Source organism: Somniosus microcephalus, chromosome 2 (genome assembly GCF_052327205.1).
Source record: "Somniosus microcephalus isolate GS21.2 chromosome 2, FLI_Smic_1.0, whole genome shotgun sequence".
In the NCBI taxonomy this organism is placed as follows: Eukaryota; Metazoa; Chordata; class Chondrichthyes; order Squaliformes; family Somniosidae; genus Somniosus; species Somniosus microcephalus.
The window spans coordinates 79,369,064-79,391,665 of record NC_140988.1 but is presented as its reverse complement, the minus strand read 5'-3'; the positions used below and the strand labels follow the sequence as shown (position 1 = coordinate 79,391,665).

Genomic DNA, 22,602 nt, shown 5'->3' with positions numbered 1-22,602 from the left:
TCAATGAGATCATGGCTGATCTTCGTCTGAGATCATAGCTGATCTTACCAGTTCAGTACCCCGTCCCCGCCTTTTCTCCGTAACCCTTAATCCCCTTAGCCTTCAGAAATATATCCAATTCTCTCTTGAAAATATTTATTGAATTAGCCTTCGCAGCCCTCTGTGGCAGGGAATTCCACAGGCTCACCACTCTTTGAGTGAAGAAATTCTTCCTCATCTCTGTTTTAAATGATTTGCCCGCTATTTTTAGACTGTGGCCCCTGGTTCTGTGCTCCCCGGCCATTGGAAACATTCTCTCTGAATTCAGCCTGTCCAGGCCTGCCATAATTTTATATGTTTCGATGAGATCCCCTCTCAATCTTCTAAACTCCATTGAGTACAAGCCCAAACTATTTAATCTCTCTTCGTAGGTCATTCCCGCCATTCCAGGTATCAGCCTGGTGAATCGCCGTTGCACTCTTTCCATGGCAAGAACATCCTTCCGCAGATGGGGCGACCAAAACTGTACACAATACTCCAGATGCGGTCTCACCAGCACCTTGTACAGCTGTAGTAAGGTATCCCTATTCCTATACTCGAACCCCCTTGATATGAAGGCCAACATACCATTTGCCTTCTTAATCGCCTGTTGCACCTGCATGCTCTCCTTCAGTGACTGGTGCACAAGAACACCCAGGTCCCTCTGCACTTCCCCATCTCCCAATCTATTGCCATTTAGATAATAATCTACCCTCCTGTTTTTACCCCCAAAGTGGATAACCTCGCATTTATCCACATTATAGTGCATCTGCCACGTATCCGCCCATTCCCCCAACCTGTCCAAATCGCACTGTAGCCTCCTGACATCCTCATCAGAGCCCACCCCTCCTCCTAGTTTAGTGTCGTCAGCGAATTTGGAAATATTGCATCCAATTCCCTGATCCAGATCATTTATATATATTGTGAACAGCTGGGGTCCCAGGACAGATCCTTGCGGCACCCCGCTGGTCACTGCCTGCCACTCCGAAAACGAGCCGTTTATTCCAACTCTCTGTTTTCTATCCGCCAGCCAGTTCTCTATCCACGTTAATACTTTGCCCCCAATCCCATGAGCCTTAATTTTGCATGATAATCTTTTGTGTGGAACCTTATCGAAGGCTTTCTGGAAGTCAAGGTACACCACATCCACTGGCTCTCCCCCATCTATTTTACCAGTTACTTCCTCAAAAAATTCCAGCAGATTAGTCAAACACGATTTACCCTTTGTAAATCCATGTTGACTCTGTCCGATCCTTTCCCCATTTGTCAAGTGCTCCGCTATTTTATCCTTAATAATGGACTCTAGCATTCTGCCCACAACCGATGTAAGGCTTACTGGTCTATAATTCCCTGCTTTCTCTCTACCCCCCTTTTTAAATATTGGGGTAACATTAGCTACCCTCCAATCCACGGGTACTGTTCCCGAGTCAATGGAGTTCCGGAAGATGATCCTTAGAGCATCTGCTATCTCCAGGGCCACCTCCTTAAGTACCCTAGGATGTAGTTTATCAGGCCCCGGGGATTTGTCGGCCTTCAGTCCCCTCAACTTACCCAGCACCATATCCCTAGAGATACTAATTTCTGTCAGCTCCTCCCTCTCATTAGTCCCTATGTTTGCCGATATTCCTGGGAGGTTATTTGTGTCCTCCTTTGTGAATACAGAACCAAAGTATGAGTTTAATTGGTCTGCCATTTCCTTATTCTCCATTATATATTCTCCCGAATCGGACTGCAAGGGACCGACTTGGGATTTTACCAGTCTTTTCCTCCTGATATACCGATAAAAGCTTTTGCAGTCTGTCTTTATGTTTGCTGCAAGTTTACTTTCGTATTCTATTTTCCCCTTCCTGATTAATCCCTTTGTCCTCTTTTGCTGTATCTTGTACTGCCCCCAATCTTCCGGTCTGGTGCTTTTTTTTGCCAGTTGATATGCCCTTTTTTTTGATTTTATGCTGTCCCTAATTTCCCTCGTTATCCACGGTTGAGTCACCTTTTTAGGTTTATTTTTGTGCCAAACCGGTATAAACATGTTCTGGAATTCTTCCATTCTATCTTTGAATGCTTGCCATTGTCTATCCACTGTCAATCCCCCCAGAAACACCACCCAATCAATCTTACCCAATTCCCGTCTCATACCCTCGTAATTCCCTTTATTTAAGTTCTGGACCTTAGTCTCTGATTCAATTTCCTCACTCTCCATCTCGACTGAGAGCTCGATCATATTATGATCGCTCTGACCCAAGGGGCCTCGTACAAGAAGATTGCTGATAAGTCCCTTCTCATTGCACAATACCCAGTCTAAAATGGCCTGATCTCGAGTCGGCTCCTCGACATATTGGTCCAGATAACCGTCCCGAAAACATTCCAGGAATTCCTCCTCCTCAGAATTTTTACTAGTTTGGGTAGTCCAATCAATATGTAAATTAAAGTCACCCATGATGACAGCTGTGCTCTTATCGCACGCTTCTCTAATTTCCCTTTTTATGCCATGATGTTTTATAACAGGAGGTTGTGGTCCAGGTTGGACTTGTTAAAACCAAATGTGCGGAGGGAAGTGGAAAACAAACAGTTCCGGCATATTAATAACAAGCCCACTCGAAGTTTCGAAGTAGGACAACCAGTGTTGGCAAGGGGCTATGGAAACGAAAAATGGCAGTCCGGAACAATTCGGGCCAGACAAGGACCTCTGATGTACACAGTAGATATTGGTAACAATGTGATAAGGCGTCATGCGGATCAACTGGTAGAATCGAGAGCAAGGGTCGAGCCCATGGTTGCGACAGAGACAACTGTGGAAGACGTTAATGAACCTGAAGCATCTACCTCGGCAGGGAATGTAACTGATGATGATAACACCCAATGCATGGGAGACCAACTAGAGGAGTCACCTCAGCAACAGGAATCAGAGACCACTGAAAGGCATTATCCAAACCAAATCAGAAGGCCTCCTGAGAGACTGAACCTTTGAACTGTTTATACCTGAAGTTATATATGTTATTATGTTATGTTAAATGGGGATATGACTGTTAAGCTAAAAAGGGAGGATTGTGGTGTATGTAACCTGTTCCACCTTAAGAGAACTTAAGCCTGTTCCACCTTAAGAGATGTACTACTTTCTCTGGCTGCTGTATACGTAATACCGGTGGTGACCACCGGTATATAAGCGCTGTGTAGTAATATTGTATTTAGTATTAGTCCTGACCTCCAACCAGTAAAGACCTGTTGAACTTTAATCTTGTAGTTTGTGTTAGTAATTACAACTAGAACACACAGACTTAACAGACACCCCCTACCAGTGGCTGTCAAAGTCACCACCGCACTCAACTTTTTTGCCTCAGGCTCCTTCCAGGGATCATCAGCAGACATCAGCGGCATCTCCCAGTCGGCCGCCCACAGTTGCATCACCCAGGTTACCGATGCCCTTTTTGCTAAGCCCAACAATTACATCCAGTTCACAAGGGATCAAGCAAGTATAACCGTCCGTTTGGTTGGATTCGCAAATATGGCAGGCATGCCAATGGTGCAGGTCATCATAAACTGCACACATGTGGCCCTTAGGGCACCCCATCACAACCCAGCTATCTTTGTCAACCGAAAGGGCTTCCACTCCCTCAACGTACAGCTGGTGTGTAACCACAAGAAGGAGTTCTTGCATGTTTGCGCCAAGTTCTGTGGAAGTTGCCATGACTCTTTCATCCTGCGGCACTTTAATGTTCCTCCGCTTTTCAATCCACCAAACCAACTTAATGGATGGCTCCTTGGTGACAAAGGCTATCCCCTGAAGAAGTGGCTAATGACGCCGATCAGGAGGCCAGCTAATGAGGCTGAAGAGCGCTACAATGCCAGCCACACTACGACCAGGTCCATCATAGAGCAGACCATTGGATTGCTGAAGATGCGCTTCCATTGCCTTGACCGATCGGGTGGAGCCCTAGGGACAGGGTCACTGGCAAGGCTTGGAAGCTAAGCAGAGCCAGGCCTGGTTAGTACCTGGAGGGGTGACCATCAGGGAAGACCAGGTGCAGAAGGTCACGGAAGGAGCCCCGAGAAGGGGCGGTTGGTGAGAAGGTCACGGAAGGAGGAGCAGCTGGTGAGCAGGCCCGGGCGTTGGGCTGAAGATTGTCGGACAGGAGGAATGGTGGAAATGGAATGGCGGCGCGCACCGACGCAGCGGCTTTGCTTCTCCCAGTCATGGGAGCTTGCAAGATCACATTTCGTTGTTCATGTACTTGTGCAATGACAATAAAGTTGAATTATTATTACAGGGTCTCCAGAATGGTCGTGGTCTGCTGTACACTGCAAAACATCGCACAGCGTCGTGGCTTGCAGCTTCCTGATGAGCAAGCGGCTCAGTTCCAGCCCTCCTCAGATGAGAAGGAGGAGCAGGAGGAGGTCAGAGCGCCGGTGTATCAACCAGCGGCAGTGGCAGCACGTGAGCACATGGCTGCCAGAGACGCAAGGGATGAACTTATCATGGTCAGATTTTATAGGTTGCCCAAGTTGGCACATGTCCTTGGCTCCATCCTAGGACTTCATTGACAATGGACATGACTCTCTGGCCTCCTTTCACTCAGGCCACCAACCAGACAACGCAAGTGTGGCGTTGCCCGCAATGTGGAGCTTCCTAAGGTGAAACAACAGATGGCATAACACCAACATTTTGGCTTCAAATCATTTTAATGCTTTCCAACAGGAATGGCATTTCATCAATACACAGAAACAGTCTCCCAATCTGCACACAGATCTGGAGGTTATATCCCTTGCCAGCTGTACCCTCACAGCCTTGGTTTCTTTGGCAGGCCTCTTCCTCTGAGATGAGTGGAAGAGGACCTCCATGCTAGCTCTCACCCCCTCAAACAACATTTGCAGCGCCTCATCTGAGAGCCTTGGGTAGGCCCTTGCCTTGGAATTGGACATAGGTATCTCAAAAGATGTTGGAGGTGGTGCAGGAGAAGCAGAAATGCTGTGGAATGAGCCAAGGGAGCAAGAAGCCATAAAATCAGACTGGAAAAGTGCTGTCAACAGAGGCGAGTTTCAGTCCCAAAACACTAATTGAGCAAGGCATCCCACACCTCTGAAATCAAGTGGACAATCATGAGAAAATCGCGAAATTTTGAAACCTATCAGTGGAGGCGAGTTTCAAACCCACCCAAACTGAAACCCGCCTCCATCTCGCCTCCAGTGGGAAAATCGACCCCTGGGATTGTTCTCTTTAGAGCAGAGAAGGTTAAGGAGAGATTTAATAGGGGTTATCAAGATTTTGAGGGGTTTTGATAGAGTACATAGTGAGAATCTGTTTCCACTGGCAGGAGGGTCAATAACCAGAGGACACAAATTTAAGTTAATTTGCAAAAGAACCAGAGGGGAGAGGAGGAGAATTTATTTTACGCATTTATCTGGAATGCACTGCCTGAAAGGGTGGTGGAAGCAGATTCAATAATAACTTTCAAAAGGGAATTGGATAAATACTTGAAAAGGGAAAAAAATTGCAGGACTATCGGGAAAGAGCAAGGAAGTGGGACTAATTGGAGAGCTCTTTCAAAGAGCCGGCACAGGCATGATGGGCCGAATGGCCTCCTTCTGTGCTGTATCATTCTATGATTCTAAGTAGATTAACAAATTAATCAGAAATTAAATAAGGAAGAAGAATGACCTCTTGGAGCGGGTGAAGTGGTCCACTCGGATATATGTAGGAGGATGTGGACCACGTTAAAAGGGTGGTCAAAGGGGGCAATCCAAAAAAAGCATATCTGCACACAAAACATAACAGGAAGAAATTCATTCAGTACTAGAACAGTAAAAAGATAATCAGAGAAGAGCAGAGAATCCTAAAAGGTGCAAATGGGGATGAAACCATGGATGAACACAAGATTGTTAATCAACTAAATGATGAATTCTTCTAATTATTCACCATGGATGTCATGAACAGCATATGCTCTTTGAACAGTGATAACACAAGTAGAATTAACAACATTAATTTAAATGAGATGTAAATCCTAGCAAGGCTAAAATAATTAATCACCATGAAAAAATGCTAATTATCCCAAGTACGAAGAGACAAGGGAAATTTATTTGACAGGCACTGAAAACAACAACAACAAATTGCATTTGCCTGTAACATAGTAATACGTCTCAAGCAATGTTCCTCCTAAGATGTGTTGCGGCCACGCACCTATCGCAAGGTCCTGTGCATTCTGCTCCACAGCTGTTCTGCTGGAAAAGATAAGGCGCATGCGTGGCTGCACAGCAAATTTAAAGGGCCAGCGCAGGGAAAAAAAATTAGAGGGAACATTGGTCCCAGGGCGCTTCACAGGAGGGTTACCAAACAAAATTTGACACCGAGTCACATAAGGAGATATTAGGGCAGACTTGGTCAAAGAGATAGGTTTTAAGGAATGTCTTAAAGGAGGATAGAGAGGCAGAGAGGTTTAGGGAGGGAATTCCAGAGCTTAGGGCCTTGGCAGCTGAAGGCACAGCCACCAATGGAGCGATTATAATCGGGGATGCTCAAGAGACCAGAATTAGAGGAGCGCAAATATCTTGGAGGGTTGTAGGGCTGGAGGACATTACAGAGATAGGGAGGGGCGATGGAAGGATTTGAAAACAAGGATGAGAATTTTAAGATCGAGGCATTGCTTAACTGGGAACCAATGTAGGCCAGCGAGCACAGGGGAGATGGGTGAACGAGACCTGGTGCAAGTTAGGACACGAGTTTGGATGACCTCAAGTTTACGAAGGGTGCAAGGTGGGAAACTGTCCAGCAATGTTCCCCCTATTTTTTTTGAGTGCGCAGCTTAGAGGGAATGTTGCTGGCCAGGAGTGTGTTGCAATAGTCATGTCTAGAGGTAACAAAGGCATGAATGAGGGTTTCAGCAGCAGAAAAACTGAGGCAGGGACAGACTCGGGCAAATTTACAGAGATGGCACCGATATGTGGTTGGCAGCTCATCTTGGGGTCAAATATGACAACAAGGTTGTGAACAGTCTAGTTCAGCCTCAGACAGTTGCCAGGAAGAGGGATGGAGCCAGTGATGAGGGAATAGAATTTGTGGTGGGCATTGAAGACAATGGCTTCGGTCTTTCCGATATTTAGTTGGAGGAAATTTCTGCTCATCCAGTACTGGATGTCGGACAAGCAGTCTGACAATTTAGAGACAGTGGATGGGCCAAGAAGGTGTTGTTAAGGTAGAGCTGGGTGTCATCAGTGTACATGTGGAAACTGACGCTGTGTTTAATGATAATGTTGCCGAGGGGCATAGATGAGAAATAGGAGGGGGCCAAGGATAGATCCTTGGGGGCCACCAGAGGTAACGGTGCGGGAGCGGGAAGGTAAGCCATTGCAGGTGATTCTCTGGCTATGACTGGATAGATAAGAATGGAACCAGGCGAGGGCAGTCCCACCCAGCTAGACAATGGTGGAGAGGCGTTGGAGCAGGATGGTGTGGTTAACAGTGTCAAAGGCTGCAGACCGGACGAGAAGGATGAGGAGGGATAGTTTACCTTTGTCACAGTCACATAGGATGTCATTAGTGACTTTGATAAGAGCCGTTTTAGTACTGTGGTGGGGCGGAAACCTGATTGGAGGGATTCAAACATGGAGTTGCGGGAAAGATCAGCACGGATTTGGACGACGACAACACGTTCAAGGACTTTGGAGAGGAAAGGGAGGTTGGAGATGGGATGGTAGTTTGCAAGGACAGAGGGGCAAGGGTTGTTTTTTTTTGAGGAGAGGGGTGATGGCAGATTTGAAGGAAATATGAGGATATTGATGAACAGTGCTGACATCCTGGTAGATTGAAAACAGATTAACATGATTCCCATTTCAATTTTTATTGCAAGGTTACATGGTGTATTGTGTCACTTTCAAATTATGAAATTAAAACTTTGAATTGAAATCAACAAATCCCCATATTCTGAGGTTTGTTTCAAGTGGTTACAGACAAATGATCCCATTATGTTTTTGTTTATCAGTAAGATGCAAACACTGAACTCGGTGACATATTCTACATGTCCTTCAGATGAGACGCTAAACCGAGGCCCCGTCTGCTCTCTCAGGTGGACGTAAAAGATCCCATGGCACTATTTCGAAGAAGAGCAGGGGAGTTATCCCCGGTGTCCTGGCCAATATTTATCCCTCAATCAACATCACTAAAAATAGATAATCTGGTCATTATCACATTGCTGTTTGTGGGAGCTTGCTGTGCGCACATTGGCTGCCACGTTTCCCACATTACAACAGTGACTACACTCCAAAAAGTACTTAATTGGCTGTAAACCACTTTGGGACGTCTGGTGGTCATGAAAGGCGCTATATAAATGCAAGTGTTTCTATGCTTCTAAAGGCAATTAAGCTAAAATAATAAAACAGGATTCTGTTTATTTGTTGGTTGACTGATTTACCTAGCTTTCTCATGTTTGATTGCACTGATGCCACTGAGAAGAGGATTCAACACAGAATCACTGTTACAAGCCTGCATCTAACAGTTTAAAGCATACAACTCAGGAACAATGAAAGACTGACTTTGAAAACATGTATGAATCTTCTTTTATATCGTTGAGGATTATGTGGCATTGTTCATTCAAGTAACAATACTATTGAGCCGATATAGGTAATGCGTGTTCTCTGCAAAGATATTTGTTAAATAGTACTATGGGAATTCAAATGTGAATTCCATCAAATATTACAAATGTCTCTTTTGTTTCTGACCTAATGGAAATATTCTCAGACTCGCCAAGCTGTCTCATCTTTGAGAGGTAGCTATAAAGTAAGTTTGAAATATAGCCAGTATTAGCTCATCCTTCACCAATTTTCTTCATACTTTTCATTTTTAGCGAGCAGAATTCCGACAGCGTGCTGAAGATAAAGTGACTCATCGGTACCAAAATCCATGGTATGTATTTTTGGACACAACATAAAAATGAGTAGACACTTGGATAAGGCAATTTTAAAACTACACCCACAGATTTTACCAAAATGATTTGAGTTTCATTATTCTCATGATTACAGGGTCTGAGTTCTATCCACCAGCAGATGCTTCTTCTCTAGGGAGAAGTATAATTTTATTGATTTCTGAGGATTTCTGTCATTTTATATCGACAGGGCCAAATATATTCATCACTGGTAGGCATATGTTAAGGCAACTACATGAAATAATCTATACGCTTCTACAAGCTAATCTGGTTTTGATGGAACACTTGAGAATTAGAGAGGTTCACCTTTGTTTCTGTAATATACTTTGGTAAAATGAATTTCTATTTGGAGGTTGAATGCATAGGAGGAATGTGTTGATTATCTGCTTTTGGTGCTTACCCCCAGTCTGGCAATACACCTCTCACATTACGCCCATGTTTTTGGCAAAAAGTTAGAGCTCCATGTGTGATCTCTCACGCTTGAAATGTGCCAGTTGACAAATTGGCCTTTGGCCGACGTCTTCAGGTGTGCATTCCAGACTTCACTTCGCACCAGTTTCCAATTTCTCCCCCATTGCGGTCACTCATCCAGAGGTTCCACTGTTCTCGTATTATGGATGCTGTCCTAATTACTTGTGAGAACCAGGCCTAAGTGTGAATTCTCCTAGTTACATCCATAACACATTGGACTCAAAATTCCAGTCTTTTTTTGATGCAAAAGTGGTGCAGTTATGACATGGGGACCCTAATTTAGAACACAAGTCAGATACACCAGAGTTACACCATTCGAAAATACACGCTAAATTCCTGTAATAATGTCTGCTGGCAGATGCACTCGAGTCCAAAGAACAGCTTGGATAATGAGGACCAAAACTGTTGTCCCACAAATTTCATCATGCACACCTGAATTGCATTTGACTTAACTTTGCAGAGAAGAGGGATACGTTCTCTGCATGGCTTGTCAAACCAGTAATTGGTTGAGTTCACAGATTTTGTATGTCCAAATAACTGTCTGCTAAATTTGTTCAAAGCACTCCCCGCTTTTATTTAGAAAATGTAATATCTTTATGTTGAAAAAGCATAATGGATAGAAATCCTATCCTTTCCTTGATGATCACCTTCCCAATGTATAGCACATCTGAAAACTCAGTAAGCTAACATTTTAGTTCAACTAATGGTCATTGTTCACGTGCAAAAAAAACCCCAAAACAATTAAAATTAGCCACCTGTATATGCATCAGATGGGGCACTGCATATATGGAAAGAATAAAATGGACATCTTCAGAACCTACGAGAGCAACCTGAATTTCTGTGACTAAGCTATTCTATCCCTTCAGTTATCCTCTGTAGGCATAGTTTAATCTATATATGTCAATAATATTATTTTAAAAATTGTACACACATTTCTGTCACACCACAAATGTGTTTAATCAAAACCCCACTGTTTAATGCAACTTGTAGATAATATCCCATAGAATAAAGCGATAACTGCTAATTATCTAGTGTTCAATGTTACAGTCATGCTACAATTTTGGTGAATACTGCCTAGTTTGAGACTAGATGATCTAATGTTTTTTAAATCAGCTGCTGAAACGTATTAACTTGTTCTCTAAATTGTTAGGCAACCATCTCCAGCTGTTCTTGATCAGCAAAGAGATGGCAGAGCTTTTCTGGCATGGCCCCTGAAAAAAATTACAGCGCCCAGAGTGTGTGTATGGCGTAACAGGATTGCAGTAAGCCCAATTTGTAAGTCTGAATCAGACATACTTTATGGAATTCAGGTACATATTTGATTATTACTAATATATGTCAATTTGCTTGATTGTGCTTATGCTGCTATAATCAAATCCACTGATTTATGGCTTTGATGGAAAAATGGATGGAACTTGATCCCCAATGCAGTGACAAAAATCCAAGAACATTTTGTAATAAAAATGGAATTTGACTTATTTAGTCATCATAAATCAGTGGCCCTGCTTATGATTAAAATAGTAACAGGATTTGCCTGTCATTCACTGACCAGAAGCAAGTCAATGGTATTGTGACAGCTAGAGTGAGGGAGAGAGGAGAGAAGGAAAGTGGGGGAGGGGCAATAGAACCGTGAGACAACTAGTACTTTTTTTTTTGCATCTAGTATTGACATTTTAACTGCAATACAGACACAGATTGCTCACTCGATTCCTTAGTCAAGGAATGCTGCATGATCTAAGGACAGAGAATCTAAGAAAATGTATGCCTAAATTCCCAATATTCACTCCTGGTAAATGAGGCCTCCTGACAAGAGTGTAATTTTGTAAAATTACTTGTTTTTATACGTATGTGGACAATATGCTGATGTCAACGTTATACAGCATGTTTAACCTCATTCATACCATAGCTTCCAAAAATTATAAGTGGGCATACCCAGTATACCCTAATGTAGCTCCCAATGCAGCCTTGCAGTAGGTAAGAGCAAACAATCGACTTCCACACAAATATATTGAGCATATAATTGTGATAACAAGAATGTGCGGAGTTCTATCTTTAAAATCATCTGATTCCTCCCACCAGTTCCAATATTAGTAACACATTATTGGGAAAGTGCTAATCTTGAAATGTATTTAGGAAAATGACACACAACATTGTTCAGTTTTAGTTTAGTGCAGTGTACCAAGAATTAGGTGAGGTTCAAACCATTATGTGTGAAGTGCAAATCAGAGGGAGAATTATTTTTGATAACTCTTGTTTCACTAAAGCTGATCAGTCGTGTAAAATGGGACAGCTCTCCTGAAATGGAAATCTTTGAATGCTGAGCCCAGAATGCCACTCTTCTACCATAAGGCTCTGCAAAGGCCTATTTTTCAAGACCTGTTTTCCAGTTTTACCCATCTAATAACTATGGGATCACCACAACCTGATTGCAACCAGGGTATGGTTCGATTATTTTATAAGATATAAATACAAATAATCTTCAGTTTAACTCTTCTGGTCTTTTTCGGCCAAAGTCTAGGAAAATATGGGACACTGGTGACACAAAAGGGAAATCTCGTAGGTTGTACATAGGCATGTGCAAACCAGATTTCGGATTGGTTTAGAGAAAATAACATTAATTCTTCACCGTATCATCGAGCATGATGACACTAAAAGTTTCACATTGTTTAAGCCAATGAAAAAAGTAAAACATCCGCTCAGAATTTGACTAATTAATGGACCCAGCTTTCCTAATAGGACAAATACACAGAAAAGTATAAACCCCAAGCCATGCAGACCAGAAGGTGTCGCAGGTCTTTGCTGAGTGAGTTGATCTCAGCAGAGGCAGCAGTTGTTCTGTTACACAAGGCATGAAAGCCCTTGGACCAGGGAGTACATCATTCAGCCGGGGATTCCATTCTTGTTTGCTATTCAGTGACCTTTGTGTATGTGGTTACAAGGTGAGGACAGGATTGGGCTTGGCTATGATGCACTCCACAGTCAAATGGCCTGCAGACACTCACTCTAAACTCACATAAGGAATAAGCACTTGAATGAGGTACCAGATGGTTATTGTTACCCATGGAACTAAACTCCAGCAAAATTCAGCACCTTGAGATGAAGAGAAAACTGCATGTGTGTGCTTTGTGAAAGAGAAATTATTTCAAAATAACAATACGTGAATGCAACAAGCTTATATACTGGATCAATGCAAAAAAAATAATTCTATTGAGGCAAAAAATGAATGGCACCCAGCAGTAACTCTGTCCACGGACGCATGCGCACACTTGTGGGGTGAATCGTGCCAGACACCATATTGGTGAGGGTGTTAGCGCGCGCAGTGAACGTCAGCCGGAAATATGCGGAGCAGGCGGATCATGGCATCAATCAGTGTGTAATGCTGATTGGAGCCAGTGCTGCCATTTTGGAACTCAATGCTCCAGCTAATGCCTTCTCTTAAGCTCGCACAGCTGAACATGCATTCAGCAGCAGGAAAGACCCCCCTTCCCCCCCCCCCCCCACCCCACCAGTGCTATTTAAAGGGATCATCAACTACTTATAGGTTAGTTGCTGGTTGATTTCTTCTGGTTGCTGCTACGATTCTACAAGTGTTTGGTGCTTTCTATAGTTGTTTCAAGTTGCAAAAGTCTACAGGGAGTGATGTAGCAGGTGCTGAACACATTTTCCTGACTTCAAACCACTTGGTGCCAGACATGCGTGCACTAGTAGGAATTCCCCTTGGAATACAGCATGATTTGGAGAATGAACAGAGGCCACGCAGAACAGGACAAGGGGCTGAAGAGGTAGGAGGAGGCAGGGGAGAAGGGGTCTCAGCAGGAGGCCATATCCACCCAGGGTGTTCAGGGAACAATGTGTGAGATGTCTGCACTTCAGCAAGGATGGCCTCAATTAAATCTGTCACCTGCTACAGCCATAACTGAAACCTCAGAGCAGTACTACATTGCCAGTGGCTGTGAAGGTGACCATGGCGATGAATTTTTATGCATCTGACTCCTTCCAGGCTGGAAATGGAGATTGTAGTGTATGTACCCGTTTACCTTTAAGGGAACTATAGAATGTAACCGTTCGCCTTTAAGAGCACTACTTTAGGTGTGGCACTATTTGTTGGCTCATGTATACTGTAATACCGATAGTGACCACACCAGTATATAAGGGTTGTGATACGTTAACTAGGGCAGAATCGCCTGAACCTCTGAATAGTAAAGACCTGTTTTGTTTGTTAATCTTGGAGTCTGTGTATTATTTACAATACAAACCACAGACTTTACAATGGCGACGAGGCCGATCGTACCCTGCGGCAACAGTAGTTCCTAAGCAACTAAGGAGCGTCGAAGTGAGGCACCCGCCCTCGTCGTTCTGCTGGGTGAAAACTCGAGGCTGCAGCGATAGCAAAGAGGAAGATTTTGGCATTGAAAACTTCCATCTGCAACAGGCACTGACGGTCCCTTCTGCCACAGTGAGGAGCGAGCCGATCGACAAGAGAGGCAAGGCTGCCACGGACTGTGAGTAAGGGAACAGTAAAAGAAAATAAGGAAGGAGTAAAACCAGAGGATAAGGGCGGTACACTCGACCACGGTCGAGGGGGAAAGGAGCCAGACAAAGTCGGGTCCAGAGGCGCTGAGACCGGGAGCAGGCCGGGTGAGACAGAGCCGAGAAATCGGGAATTGGCCGAGAGCCAGTTCAGAGGCTGTAACTGTCCGCCGTCATCAGGGGTACCCGGAGCCGGTTGCCTGCCGTGGGAAGGAGAGCGCTGAAGCCGACGCGTGGGCTGGGGATCTGAAAGCCAGTGGAGAGCGCTGAAGCCGATGCGCGGGCTGGGGATCTGAAAACCAGCGGAGAGCGCTGAAGCCGACGCGCGGGCTGGGGGTCTGAAAGCCAGCGGAGAGCGCTGAAGCCGACGCACAGGCTGGGGACCGGTAGCCAGCGGCCGTCGCCCGCGGAGGAAAGTGTACCCCTCCCGCCAGGGGAAGAAGCGGGAAACCGCCATTGCCGTGGGCGGGGAGAACAGAAGAGCGCGGGGAAAACCGCCATTAAAGTGGGCGGGGAGAGCCGAGAAGCGCGGGAAAGCCGCCATTTTTCACGGGAAAACCGCCGGGGAAGAAGACAGAAGCGGGAAACCGCCATCTTAGAAAAACAGTAATAAGTAAAGAAATACTTGTGTTGTTCTCGAGAAGAGAAGAAGATGCCTAAGCGAGGAAATATTAATGATTTTGATGTTGAGATAGAGGACTGGGCCACGTATGTGGAACGCATAGAAATATATTGCAAAGCCAACGAAATTGAGGATGACGACAAGGCAATAACTTTGTTAAATTCGATGGGAGCAAAAACATACGGGCTCTTGAAACATCTAATAGCACCAGTTAAACCAGTGGACCAGACCTTCGAAGAGATCGTAGCAGTGCTGAAGGATCACTTGAACCCCACACCGTTGATGCTGGCTGAACGATTTAAATTTTACGCAAGAACCCAGAGGAAAGATGAAAGCAATGCGGAATACTTAGTCAAACTGCGTAAGCTAGCGAAATACTGCCAGTTTGGAGGGAATTTGACAGAGGCGCTGCGGGACAAGTTCGTATGCGGCTTGGCCAAAGAAGGAACGCAGAAGTGACTTCTGGAAGAAAACGACCTCACACTGGACAGGGCTGTCCTCATAGCTTCATCGCACGAAGCTGCAGCGAAAGGAACGGCGGAAATGCAGCTAAAGGCGGCGGCACTCGGGGTGGACCAAATTACTGCAAGCACTTCCAAATGCTACCGTTGTGGAAAGACAACGCACGACCAGAATCAGTGCTGGTTTAAGAACCAAGAGTGCAGGAAATGTGGCAAACTGGGTCACATCGCGAAGGTATGCAGGTCGGGAAAGAAGACCAACAAGCAAAGGAAGCCACCACCACAAGAAAAGTACAACAAGGTGCATCAGGTGGCTGAAAAGAGTTCAGACGAACAAAATTCAGACTCAGACCCAAACAGCCAGGAGCTGGATAGTCTGAGAATCCACAATGTGGGTAAAGTAACTGATCTACAGACGATCTGGGTCACACTAAAAATAGCTGGAGTCCAAGTACGAATGGAGCTGGACACGGGATCAGCTGTATCAGTCATCAACCAAAAGGACTACCACCGGCTATTCTCTCACATACCCTTAAGAAATACTAAATTCGTATTACAGACATACACGGGGCATAATGTATACCCCATGGGAAAAATACGAGTCAAAGTGAGAGATAGGGGCAAAGAACACCCACGAATGAATCTGTACGTATTACCTGAGGGAGGACCACCACTCCTAGGGCGGGAGTGGATGCAGAAAATAAACATAGAATGGCACTACCTAAAAGCCATAGGGAAGGAGGACTCGGTGCAAGCTATCAGCTCAGATTCTGAAATGGATGACGTGACGACCAATGTAAACATGGAAGACAAGGCAAAAAGGGAATTGCTGATGAGGGGAAAGGAAACGAAGACAGGCAGGCAGGCCCATGTTACCAAGCAAAATCAAGCTGTAGAGCAGAACCCCAGGTTGACAGAAAATTCTGAGCCTGCTCAAGCTAAGGATTCATCCACGATGGAAGAACACCGAGCTCGGTCCCAAACTTATGTCAAAGTACAACGACAATTAGAACAGTTGAGTGCCCGTCTCGTACAAGAGATGGAAAAGATGAAAAAGTTCTGGGACACCGAATGGGAGACCCTGGAAAGACAACAGAGACAGCTAGCTCAAGCAGAGAGCGACCATAGAGCCATCGTGGCCAAGTACCAATCACATCTCCCTGAGGCTGTTCAGGAACTAGAATATGCACAGAACGATCCAAAGGAAGAGGAATCTTCAGGAAGTCAGGATGGTATTCCAGTTCATCTCTACGACTTGTTGCAAGCAGAGTGTAACGAGTTGAAAGAACAGTATGAACAGGCTCAGACTACAATCCTGGAAGGGGTTAACTTGGCAACCTCCGAAAAGCTAGTTTTACTGGAAGCATATGAACAACAAAAGTCTGAACAGGAGCAAGAATTACAAAGACTGCAGGAGATGTTTGATGAGCTCCAGGCCAAGGCTGACTCATCGTTAGGGATTCAATCCATAGAGGAAAAATTAGTGGTGGAAGACATAACAGAACAGGGAATACAGGATGTCCAAGAACTCGTTAAATTATTAAAGGAAACACAAAATAAATATGAAGCGGCAATGGCCGAGGTCCAACGACTTGAAGAACAGATTCAACTGGGAATCTTTTCAGTGGAAGAAAAGGGAACTGTAAGAAACACAGAGATCGTAAGAATGGGCCCTGAACATGAGCTTAAATCGTCAAAGGAGAGGGGTTTGGAGCAGAAAAAGCTGGAGGAAGCTGAACACATGAAGAAGTCTCTTCAGGAGAGATGTCTGGATGTGGAAACAGCTGCTGCGATAGAAGGATTAAATCACCTGATAACTCAATCCTCGATGGAAGGGGAGGTATTGAGGTCAGTAGTGAAGGAATGGCAGACAACCCTGGAGGAGTGGAATGAATATGAACGCATGAGGAAGTCTTTTAAAGAAAGAGAGATAGAGAAGGAACAGCAGTCGGCTAGCATCCAGTTGGGTAAGGAAGAAGTAGAAGGGCCTCTCGATGGACTAACTCAGGATGACCCCGAATGTGACCATGACCTGTTGAGTGACACTGAATATTACGAGGAGGTGGTCTGCCCAAAGTGTGATGAAAACTCCCAAAGTGCTGAAATGCGGATGAAGCACTTAAGGTCTAAGGAACATAGAGAGTTGGTGGCGCTACAGCTGGCCGCCGAGAAAGGAGCTTCGAGAGTTTCAAAAAGGCAGAAAAGAAAAAGAAGAAGCCGGAGAAAATAACTGTTTAAAATATTATTACTTCTACTACCTCAGTCCGAACACTACGAAAGGTGCTAAATTTGTAAAAAAAATCCGGGGACATTATCAAGACAGCCAGTGGGTTGTATAAGTCCGCACTGCTGGTTCAACAGGACGAAAGTACAAGCTGTTAAAAAGGCTATGGAGGAGTCACGTTTACCATGTGAACCGGCTACACCAAAAAGATGCTGTCTGGGACGAATTAATACCAGAGACTGAATTTATGAACTGTTCCCACAGAGACTGAACCTGTAAACTGTTTCCACTGAGAGTATGTTTGTAAACTGTTATATGACGTTGACTCCATCGAGAGTATATCTGTAAATTGTTATATGACGTTGACTCCATCGACGTTGATTCGCAACCCTCTGAGTGAAGAAATTCCTCCTCATCTCCGTCTTAAATGGCCTACCCCTTATCCTGAGACTATGCTCCCTAGTTCTAGACACTCCAGCCAGGGGAAACAACCTCTCAGCATTTCCCTGTCAGTCCCCTTCAGAATCTTGTGTGTTTCAATGAGATCACCTCTCATTCTTCTGAACTCCAGAGGGTATAGGCCCATTCTACACAATCTCTCATCATAGGACAGCCCTCTCATCCCAGGAATCAATCTAGTGAACCTCCGTTGCTCCACCTCTAAGGCAGGTATATCCTTCCTTAGATAAGGAGACTAGAACTGTGCACAGTACTCCAGGTGTGGTCTCACCAAGGCCCTGTACACTCTTATACTCCAACCCCCTTGCAATAAAGGCCAACATGCCATTTGCCTTCCTTATTGCTTGCTGTACCTGCATGCTAGCTTTCTATGTTTCTTGCACGAGGACACCCAAATTTCTCTGAACACCAACATTTGAAAGTTCCTCACCATTTAAAAAATATTCTGTTTTTCTATTCTTTCTACCAAAGTGAATACCTTACATTTCCCTACATTATACTCCATCTGCCACCTTACTACCCATTCACTTAGTCTATCTATATCCCTTTGCAGACTCTTTGTGTTCCCCTCACAGCTTACTGTCCCACCTAGCTTTGTACCATCAGCAAACTTGGAGACATGACACTCCGGCCCTTCATCCAGGTCATTCATATAGATTGTAAATAGCTGAGGCCCCAACACTGATCCTTGCGGCACCCCACTAGTTACAGCCTGTCAACCTGAAAAAGATCAGTTTATCCCTACTCCCTGTTTTCTGTCTGTTAACCAATCCTCTATCCATGCTATTATATTACCCCCAACCCCATGAGCTCTAATCTTGTGTAATAAACTTTTATGTGGCACCTTATCGAATGCCTTTTGGAAATCCAAATATACTCCATCCACTGGTTCCACTTTATCTACCCTGCTAGTTACATCCTCAAAAAACTCTAATAAATTTGTCAAACACGATTTCCCTTTCATAAAACCATGTTGGCTCTGCCTAATCATGTTATGATTTTCTAAGTGACTTGATACCACTTCCTTAACAATGGATTCCAGCATTTTCCCGACGACTGATGTCAAACTAGCTGGCCTGTAGTTCCCTGTTTTTTCTCTCCCTCCTTTTTTGAATAGCAGTGTTACATTTGCGACCTTCCAATCCACTGGGACCATTCTAGAATCTAGGGAATTTTGGAAGATCAAAACCAATGCATCCACTATCTCTTTAGCCACCTCTTTTAGAACCCTAGGATGTAGGCCGTCAGGTCCTGGGGATTTGTCGGCTTTTAGTGCCATTAGTTTCTCTAGTACTTTTTCTCTACTTATATTAATTACATTAAATTCCTCACCCTCATTAGACCCTTGGTTCCCTACCATTTTTGGTATGCTTTTTGTGTCTTCTACTGTGAAGACAGGTACAAAATATTTGTTTAACGTTTCTGCCATTTCCTTATTCCCATAATAATTCCTCCTGTCTCAGCCTCTAAGGGACCAATGTTTACTTTTGCTACTCTTTTCCTTTTTACATACTTGTAGAAACTCTTACAATCTGCTTTTATATTTCTTGCTAGTTTTCTCTCATTCTATTTTTTCCCTTTTTATCAATTTTTTGGTCAACCTTTGCTGGTTTCTGATACTCTCCCAATCCTCAGGCTTACTATTATTCTTTGCAAAATTATAAGCTTCTTCTTTCAATCTAATGCTATCCTTAACTTCTTTAGTTAGCCACGGTTAGATCACTTTTCTCGTGGAGTTTTTGTTTCTCAATGGAATGTATTTTTGTTGAGAATTATGAAATATTTCTTTAAATGCTAGCCACTGCTTATCTACCGCCATAGTTTTAATCTATTTTTCCAATCTACCTTAGCCAACTCGCCCCTCATACCTATGTAATTGGCTTTATTTAAGTTTAAGACTCTAGTTTTGGACATAGGCAAGTAACTCTCAAAATCAACATGATATTCTATCATATTATGATCACTCTGCCCCAGAGGATCCTTTGCTATGAGATTGCTAATTAACTCGGTCTCATTGCACAATACAAGATCTAAAATAGCCTGTTCCCTGGTTGGTTCCATGACATGTTGTTCTAGGGAACTATCCCGAAGGCATTCCATGAACTCGTCCTCCAGACTCCCTTTGCCAGTTTGATTTGTCCAGTCTATATGAAGATTAAAGTCCCCCAAGATTATTGCATTACCTTTGTTGCATGCTCCTACTATTTCTAGATTAATATTCTGTCCAACGGTATAGCTACTGTTAGGGGGCCTATATATTACTCCTACCAGTGTTTTCTGCCCCTTGTTATTCCTTATCTCTACCTATACTGGTTCTACTTCCTGATCTTCCGAGCTGAGATCCTTTCTCGCTACTGTCCTTATGTAATCCTTTATTATCAGGGCTACTCCCCCTCCTTTTCCATTCTGCCTGTCTTTTTGAAATGTCAAGTACCCTGGAACATTTAGTTCCTAACCTTGGCCACCTTGCAACCATGTCTCTGTAATGGCTATTAGATCAAACCCATTCATCTCTATTTGTGCCACTAGTTCATCTATCTTGTTATGAATGCTTCGTTCATTCAGATAAAAAGCCTTTAATTTAAATTTTTTACCATTATTCCTTGCTTTGACCTTATTCTCTGCTGCACTGCTACCATTAAACTCTCTGTCCCTTCCTATCACACGCTGCTTATTTTTACCCAAATCGCTATACTGCTCTATTGCCTTGACCTTTCTCTTTAGATTTGTAAATTTCTGGTCACATGACCCCTCTCCACCGCCCCTTTTTTAGTTTAAAGCCCTATCTACAGCCCTAGTTATTCGATTCACCAGGACGCTGGTCACAGCCCGGTTTAAGTGGAGCCTGTCCCGACGGAAGAGCTCCCTCTTTCCCCAGTACTGGTGCCAGTGCCCCATGAATTGAAACCCCTTTTTCCCACACCACTCTTTGAGGCATGCACTTAACTCTCTGATCTGCTTGACCCTATGCCAATTTGTGCGTGGTAGTAATCCAGAGATTATTACCCTTGTGGTTCTGCTTATTAATTTAGACCCTAGCTGCTCAAGCTCCCTCAGCAGAACCTCATTGTTAGTTCTACCTGTGTCATTGGATCCTCCCCCTCCCACTCCAAGTTCTTCTCCAGCTGCGAGGAGATATCCTTAAACCTGACACCGGGCAGGCAACACAGCCTTCGGGACTCTCTTTTGCGGCTGCAGGGAACAGTATCTATCCCCCTGACTGTAACGTCCGTGTGTAATTGAGACACGGACTGCAGAAGTTGGTTATAACAGGTGTTTACTGAATGGAGACAAAACTGGAACTACTATATAAAGTTACTACACAGGCTTATATACCGGGGTGGTCACTACTGGTACTGCAGTATACAGGGGCTGCAGAATATAGTTCCTTCTTCAAAGTACATACACTACAATTCCTCCCCTTTTAGCTAACCAGTACATAACATTCGATTAATAATTAAATAACATATTTACAATTACAGTTGCTATATACATTAGCTGAAGTTAAGCAATTATAAATTCAGTCTTTGAGGAGGCTTCCTGATTCTGTCCGGATAACGCCTCTTTGGGGTATCAGGTACTTCTGGCAAAGTTGATTCAGGATCAACGTCGTTGTTTGGTTCGTCTGCTTCCAATATCACCGATTCTGAGGTAGATGCAATTGGTACTTCGGTTTCATCACCAGGTGTATCGGATCGTGGTGTGGATTTGATGTTTTCCAGTGACTCTAGAATCTGGTCAGCATGGCGTCTTACAATGCTCTCTCCAACGTCCACGGTATACATTAGAGGTCCTTGCCGTGTGCAGATCGTTCCTGGCTGCCATTTCTCTGTGCGGTAGTCCCGGGCCAAAACTGGTTGACCTATCTTAAAACTCCTGGTTGGCCTTTCATTCATATTCTGAAACTGCCTGTTCTCCACATCTCTTCTGATGTTTGGCTTAACCAAATCCAAGCGGCATCTTAGTCTTCGATTGAAGAACATCATGGCTGGAGTTTGGTTGGTAACCGCATGTGTCGCATTCCGGTAGGCAAACAAGAAGTTATCCACCTTGTGTTGTAGGGGTATGTCTTCATTACACATTGCCTTGATAGCCTTCTTGAATGTTTGAACGAACCTCTCAGCCAATCCATTGGTGGCTGGATGATATGGGACGGATGTGTAATGCTTAACACCATTGTTCTTTAAGAACCTCCGGAACTCTTCAGACACAAACTGTGGTCCATTGTCAGAGCAAATCTGTTCAGGCAGCCCATTTCTGGTGAATATGGTTCGTAAGACTGTGATGGTTTTTTCTGTGGTGGTTGAGGACATTTTTATTACCTCTGGCCACTTTGAATGTGCATCCACCGCAATTAAAAACATCGAGTCCATAAATGGACCAGCAAAATCAATGCGTACCCTTTGCCATGGAGATGAGGGCCACTCCCATGGATGTAGAGGGGCTTGTGGTGGGGCGTTTTGGACCTTCTGGCATCTTGTACAGCTCTTGGTCATCTCTTCAATTTCTCTATCGATTCCCGGCCACCACACAAACGCTCTGGCTAAGTTCTCCATTTTTACCCCTCCCAGATGACCCTCATGAAGCTCATTGAGCACTCTATCCTTCAATTTGGGTGGAATTACTACTCTGGATCCACACATCAAGGTTCCTCGGCACACTGACAGCTGTTCTCTTCTCGGCGAGAATGCTGGCAACAGTGGTTCGCCATGTGCTGGCCATCCCTTCACCGTTAAATCATAGACCCTGGAGAGTGTTGGGTCATTTCGTGTTTCCTTTTCTATGTTTGCATTCGTCACAGGTAGACATTCGACTATGGTCGAGTGGAATATCTCCACAGGATCCACTGCAGGTGCTTCTTCCACCGTCGGCAACGGTAGGCGCGACAATCCATCAGCATTCCCATGC

General features: G+C 44.3%; 1 protein-coding gene across 1 annotated transcript in view; it reads left to right on the top strand.

Annotated features, from left to right (window-relative positions):
• The window catches only part of spmip2 (sperm microtubule inner protein 2), a 68,394-nt gene that overhangs the window by 33,784 nt on the left and 12,008 nt on the right, over nt 1–22,602 (top strand). The window contains exons 3-4 of the mRNA XM_086010642.1: nt 8,850–8,908; nt 10,549–10,708. Coding sequence (XP_085866768.1) covers nt 8,850–8,908; nt 10,549–10,708 — 219 coding nt within the window. The remainder of the gene's footprint in view (nt 1–8,849; nt 8,909–10,548; nt 10,709–22,602) is intronic.